General features: G+C 47.6%; 1 protein-coding gene across 1 annotated transcript; it reads right to left on the bottom strand.

Moving 5' to 3' along the window:
• Positions 1-1,462: 1,462 nt before the first annotated feature.
• On the bottom strand, positions 1,463-2,635 carry LOC135384487 (uncharacterized). Its single transcript, XM_064613689.1, has one exon. It carries the CDS (start codon positions 2,633-2,635, stop codon positions 1,463-1,465), a length of 1,173 nt encoding a protein of 390 aa, XP_064469759.1.
• Positions 2,636-7,244: the final 4,609 nt, after the last annotated feature.

The raw sequence follows: 7,244 nt of genomic DNA, 5'->3' as shown, positions 1-7,244 counted from the left end.
TATAGTAGTGCTCCTTGGGAAGTTTTAGACAAATGCTGGAGCATGGAATATGTTATACGATCTGGTCCAGGTGATGTTTGCTTTGTTATTGACAGAGCTTTCAAGAGTTCAATCATTGTGAAAGGCATGTTGTAGAGGCACCTGTCACCTCCACTGCTTTGAATTGTTGCTTTTTCAGCACTTTTCTTAATTTTTATGAAGTCTCTACTGTAATGTGACGAACTGGAGACGTTTTGGAAGTGCTCGCCAAGGACATTGGCCTGTTCACTCATGTTTTTGCAAGGTACTCCATTAACTTGTAAGAGTGGTATTGTGAATCCTGTGTAATCGCCCTTAATTTTTCTAACTCTGTCCCAAACCACTTTAGAAGAAGTGTTGCTGTTCAAAGATGACAAGAAGCTCTTCCACGATGCACGTTTAGCTTCTTTTCTTGTCCACTTAGCTTTCGCTCGAGCTCTCTTAAATTGGATCAGGTTCTCTGGAGTCGGGTACCTACGAAAGATACCCCACGCTCGATTTTGATCTTTCCGCGTTTTCCCGCATTCATCTGTCCACCAAGGTTTGGGACGCTTGGGGAGACGGCCAGATGTCTGCGGGATAGATCGCTCAGCAGCATTTATAATTATCCCGGTGACAAAACGGTTTGCATCTTCAACAGACCTACCAGCTAAGGATGATGCCACAAGACTGGCTTCCTTTTGGAACAAGTTCCAGTCAGCCTTGGACAGTTTCCATCGTGGTGGTCGTGTAAGAAAAGTGTTTGTGGAACCACGAATTGTCAGGACTACAGGGAAGTGGTCACTCCCACGAGGGTTTTGTTCAACGGTCCAGTCAATGCAATTATAAATGGAAGGACTACTAAGAGATATGTCTAAGGATGAAAAACTTTGTGTTGAGGAGTTTATATATGTATGTAATCCTGTGTTTAGTAGACAGACTGGTCGTGAAAGGAATAACCTTTCTACCATTTTCCCCCGGCTATCTACCTTTGAACTGCCCCACAAGGGATTGTGGGCATTCAGGTCACCTAGAATTAGGTATGGCTGAGGAAGTTGGTCACAGAGCTGTTCCAAATCTCTCTGTTCTATTACCACTGAAGGGGGCAGGTACAGTGAACATATCGTAATGACCCTGTCCAGGCATACCTGGACAGCTACTGCTTCCAAATGTGTCACGAGTGGGATCTGTTTTGCAGGTGTGGATAGTGGAAGGACCACAGCCACACCTCCAGATGTACGTGTGGTGTTAATACGATCCTTTCTGAAAACATTGTGTCTGCGAAATGGGTTTACACTTTGTTCATTCAGATATGTCTCTTGTAAGCAAAAACAGACTGCATTGTATTTTTCAAAAAGGTCGTGAATGTCATTTATATTTGAAAAGAGGCCTCGACAATTCCACTGAAGGATTACCTGTCCCATAAAGAAAGTAGTGATAAATAGCAACAAAGAGAGACTGTACATTATGTGGGAGGTGTAACCCTTGGGGGCTTATGTTTCCCTAGGGACGTACTACCCCTGCCTCGGCCTCCTTTTTTCGTTCTCTGTTCCTTCCATGGGGAAGGATTAGGGGGAAGGCTTGACGATGATTTCTGCGACATGCAGTCATCATCGTCAACATCCATCGTGTGTGGGGCAGCCTGGGATGAGCCCCCTGTGAGCCCGTCCCAAACTGACAGCTCGCCATCAACCTCCGTAGAGGTTGTGGCCGCTACTTCCCGGCTGCCCACCTGAGCAGCTGGTGCCAGCGGAAGCAAGCTCTCCGCAGGCTTTTCTTGTGTGGGGGGAGTGTGGGGTGGAGACCCAGAAGTCTGCGTCTCCACAGATTTCCGCAGTGGTGCCACTCCCCGGCGCACCACTTCGGAGAACGTGCCTTTTCTGGCAAATTCTACCTGTGTCTTTGCTTCTCTGTATGAGATATTCTGTGTTACTTTCATTTTGAGTATTTCTTTCTCTTCCTGCCAACGGGGGCAGGACCTGGAGTAGACTGGGTGGCTCCCTTTACAGTTTGCACAGCGGACTTCGTTTGCACAGGACTCGGCAGAGTGGTCCATGCCAGCACATTTTGGACAGATCGCGTGTCCTCGACAGACCTGCGAACCATGTCCAAAACGCTGGCACTTGAAACAGCGTCGCGGATTCGGGATATACGGACGTACATGGCAGTTAAGATAGCCTGCTTTGATGGTCTGAGGAAGCCTGTGCAATTGAAAGGAAAGGGCAATGTGCCTCGTCGGGATGTCTTTACCATCCCGACGCATCACAATTCTCCTCGCCGTCACAACACCTTGGTCTTTAAGCCCTTCCTCGATCTCAGTGTCTGAGCAGTCAAGGAGTTGAGACTCTGAGATCACGCCCTTCACGATGTTAAGTGTTCGGTGTGTGGTCACAGTGACTGATATATCGGCAATTTTGTCAAGTGAAAGGAGAGCGGAGCTTTGTTGCCTTGTGGTTACTTCAATTTGGAGATCTCCTGTGGTCAGCTTTCGAGCATTATAAGACTTCCCTATTGTCCTTTCTAAGTCTCTTGCAATAGTGAATGGGGATACCTTAGCCATGGGTTTGGTCTCATCTTCCGAGTGGACTATGAGGAACTTCGCAAACCAAGGTTCAGGAGTCAAGTCGAGGATTTGCATAGCTGGTGCATCGGTGCAGCGCCTCTTTTGGCGCTGATCATGTTTTTTTATACGAGATGAATCCATAAAAGAGAAGACTGATTCAGTGCAGGAGGTGTGTCGCCCACCATCGAGCCCAACGAGGGAACGTGTCCCACACGCTAACACTTGCCTCTGCACTATACCCAAGTGCAGCTTCTGGAGAGTGAAAGACTGCCCGAGGTTGACCCTTGCCGCCAAAGAAGGTGAAAAGAGGAAAAGGAGAGAAAGAAGGAGACCAAGGAAGAGAAAGTAATGAAAAGGGAGATGGCGACTAGCTGAATAATCCTGGCCGGGTCTTCCAGGACCACCCGACTATGGGAAGCAGGGGCCAAAGCGGTGTGTTGCTTTCCCGGAGGGGCCCAGAAGGGTCCTAAACAACCTCCGGGTCCACTCAACCGCCAGGATCCCCCTTTCCCCAGACACGGGAAAGCCACGCACAGCTATACGTGGAGGTCTCCCTCCTGCGGCGACCCAACCGTTGGTGCAGGAGGGGGCTACTGCGGCTGCTGCCGGGCGATGGGGGCGCCAAGTTCCCGACGCCGGAACATGACCAGGGTGCGGCAACGGATTTCTCTTCCCAGAGTGTCAGGCGCCGACTGTAGCAATCACGTGACCCACAGTTTCGAATCCGGCCAATGATGTTCCTCGATCAACCAGGCGTGTTTGCATTGTCGGAGCTCCCGTCAACCTCGCTGTGAGTAACAAATGTGTGCGGCTGGTGCCACCGCAACTTTCCAGGAATTTCGACATTTTTAAGGGATTCATCGAGGGGTAAGTGCTATTTCTTCCTGTGGTACTCCTCGCTAGAGCACTGCACGGGCCCGGGCTTTGCGTTTTTTATGCGGGCCTGGGCAGGGCTCGGGGTTCAGCCACCAGGCCCGGGCCGAGTACGGGCTTGACAACGCCTGCCATGGTGGGGTATGTACGCGAACATATTTCACAAGGCTGGACAGCTGAATTTGCAAGTCAGATTTTGGTATTCTCATCTGAGAACTATCACTTTTCTTACATGTGATCACGCTTATTTGGTGTAATGGGTCTGGATTTCACACGTGCACTCACACACATTTGGGGACGATTGGTGTGACGGGCGCGTTGAGAATCTGGCACGAGGGTCACTTAGGTTAGGTGTTGGGATTTCATTCCCTTGAGAGTTCGGCACGAGAGTCAGTTAGATTAGGTGTTCTGACATATTTCGTTCGCGTGAGAGTTCGAGAAAGGGGAACTAACACCGGTGCCTGCGCAATAGAGTGGAGATAGAGAGATAGAGAGAGTCTCTTGAACCGCAAGGTACACACATATCACCCACGCGCCGCTGCGCGCTGCTTTTCCAAGCAAGCAAGCACCAAGCACAGAGCGGCTTGACGGTAGAGAAACACAGCCGCTCCGTTCGAGTGTACCTCCTCACTCTCCGCGAATTAGCTGCGCCCTTTTCCTCGCTGCGCTGTGCTCTTTAGTAAACCTAAATACGCCTCCGGGCCACGTGAACACATACAACAGAAGCGGGCTGGGACCGGTCCTGAGCATGGAAACAGTCGGGTACGGGCCGGCCTGGAAATCTATAGAAGACGTCGGGCCCGCGCCGGGTGCTGGCCGTAACAGCCGCGCCTGGGCCGGGCCTGAAAATTAGGCCCGTGCAGTGCCCTACTCCTCGCATTGATAAACGGTACTCGTAGATGCTTTTCAACATGAATGACACCGCTCTAGAAGGCTTCTCTCAAAACTTAGCAGCGCTGTATCACATAGTTTCGATTTTAGTGCTCCGTTATCGTTTTTGCGTTGCTTTTGCGATAAAGTTCTACGTTTTGGTGAAAATATGGTGCAGCAAAGTGTGGTATCATAAGTGTATTTGACATCATACGAAATGTAACCATTTCTCACGCCGACAGCGTGCTGCAGCTGTGCTTGCCAACGCCTGCGTGCCTACAAAACTGGAAGCCGGGACATCTTCAGCTCAAGGTACGTTTTCGTAGTTATGCGACATAAAAAGAAAAAAAAATCCGTATTCAATAACTTATTCCACATTAAACCGTCCGCATAACATGACGCATAATGTCAATTTATTTCGAATTGTGAGTGAATGAAAGCTATCGTGATATTTAATTCAGAACGTCATTCTGGACCACTACCAGAGCGTGCATAAAAGAATCAATGCCTTGATGGAGGCTGTCACTGAAGAGTCCACCACAAGATTTCTTCCTTGGAGCCAGTGATGATGGTCAAGATTTCTCTAGCGGATCTTGTCATGCTGACAACGAATTATTGTTATTATTGTTATTAATTGTTCTCGAATTATATTACCCTTTTATTAGCAAAGGCGCAAAAATATTTTCTGTTATTTTCTTAAAGGTAGTAGTACGATTATGTCATGCGTCAAACGGATTCTCAAGCTCTTACGCTGTTCCATATCAGTGTTAGGGATAACTCGTTACGGAACTGATACTGTAACTAAGCTCATTCTTTTCGGTAACTTTTAGCTTAGCTCGTTGCTTTTGAGTTCCAGTAAGTTATCGGTGAATTCATTCATTTTTTAGGTAACTTATCAGCGTAACTCGGAGAAAGTTCCAAATTCCTTCTGTTCGATTCTCGTCTACAAACATCGCTAGCTGCGGCCTCCTTCCCCTATGACTTGAGACGAAAGCAACGTGCACGCCGGCGATGCGTGCACGGCGCGTCTGACTCCCTTGTTGTTATGCGGTTAACTTACAAATTCTGCTTTAGCCGTACATCAGGAGGCTCAGGTGTCGCTCATATTAATGACGAACAGTGTATTCATAATGATAGGGGGCATTTTGCAGTAGGGTTAAAACTTGGCGCGGTTCTACCATATGTGCGTAGCGGACAACTCATAGAACATAAACTTGCTTTATGCACCGGTCAAGAACCTTATTACGAGATCAAAATCATCAAATCCCTCCCTAAGGAAGTCTATAAATGTAGTCTTCTTTTGTCTTATCAGATATTGATATAGTTTTTGTATACGGTACAAGAGTTGATACGATACATTTGATACGAGAGTTAACAGGATACGAGATTCGGTAGCTAGTTATGTTTCTTGAGAAGATAACTGTTAACTGTAACTAGTTACCAATATCCGGCAAATAGTTACTGTAATTCAGTTATTACGTGAGAGTGTTAAAATCTTTCGAAACCTTGTGAAATCAACAGCAACCGCATGTTGCATATTGAAATCCATGTTGCAATGCATGTTGTGTCTGAATCATTTCCCGGGTTTAATCAAGCTATTCGTGTTGTTTAACACCGTGATTCCATTACGCGCACCAGTCGAAGGGCTTTTCAGTGTTGACAGGAACGTCTTTGGACTCAATCGTAGGAAGATTAGTGATAGAAACTTCGAAAATTGTTATTGAAACGCAACTCGTTCAGGTCACACTTAAGAATGCCGTTCATTTTTGCAAATAAAGTGCTGTTTGCCTGCACACACGGTCGCACGTCCTGACTTGTACGCAAAATGACTGTAAAGTAACTGTATATTAGTAACTGGGGACTGCACCGTAACAAACAAACAAACAACTTTATTTTGAAATGATGAATGGGGAGTTTCATCGCCAGGGGCAATACTCTACCCAATTGCTGGTGGTGATGTGGGGAATGACATAATGACCTTAAATGTCAGCTCCGGGGAAAATTCATAGTGACTGATCACAACAAAAACGAGCAGGCACAAAGCTTGGTGCCTATAGTAGTGGTGGCGACGAAAACCGGCTTGCTGTTGTTGGCCTCACTTATGTGGGCAGCGTCACGACTGTAGCCGGGATTAGATGAGATCATGTGATAACAGGTGTAGGAATGATGCTGGCCTACTGAATAGTTTGAACGAATACCCTGTACTTAAAGAGAAATAATTTTTTGCTCTGCCGTCCGGTCGTCCGCTTGAACCACTGACGTCACTGTCAGGTTTTGCTTTGACTGAGGGTCGGAATGAAGAGCACTACTACCCCTGGTGCAACGGAGGGAGGTCAGGGGCTATGTCTTCACGACAACGGTGAACGAAAATTAAGCCCGGAGCAGACAGGGCTGGTCACCGTTGTTGAGAATGGGGACCACTGCACTGCCATGGCGCATGACAGTGACAACTTGAGAGCTCTGCATTCCAATAAACTCAGGCCATATCGTTGTGTGGATGGTCTTTGAAGATACCGGCCTTGCCAACGTACAGTGCATTCCCACAAAGGAAACTGACCGTAACAGAAAGTTCAGAAAAATCGAGCACTCCACTCTGCAACACACGAATGGGGTCATGCCAGACATCGGCATGGATTGGAGCGATTTCGAGAAGGTATTGGACACTAACCACCCAACATAGCTCTCGAAGATCTGTGGTTGGCGTCGACCCTGAGAAAGCGCATGGCGTAATTGCACGTTGGCCCAGTTGTACATTGGCAAACGAGTTGAGTGTAAATGTGCTAATTTATTTTGGAGCGACATACCCGATCATCATGCCTGAATGTAGTTGTACACAGAGACACCCCGACACGTGTGTTACAAAGACATGTCTTTCCGAACTGTTCTTGACAATGACGGGAGCTCATGTGTGACATCCATTGTGAACTTGATGTTGGTCTCG

The sequence above is a fragment of the Ornithodoros turicata genome, chromosome 2 (assembly GCF_037126465.1).
Source record: "Ornithodoros turicata isolate Travis chromosome 2, ASM3712646v1, whole genome shotgun sequence".
Lineage (NCBI taxonomy): Eukaryota > Metazoa > Arthropoda > Arachnida > Ixodida > Argasidae > Ornithodoros > Ornithodoros turicata.
The sequence above is the reverse complement of the archived record's forward strand: the minus strand, read 5'-3'. Positions and strand labels throughout refer to the sequence as shown.

Bases quoted from the DNA above. Each gene is read 5' to 3' on its own strand.
- LOC135384487 (XM_064613689.1), bottom strand. From the start codon at position 2,635: ATGCAAATCCTCGACTTGACTCCTGAACCTTGGTTTGCGAAGTTCCTC.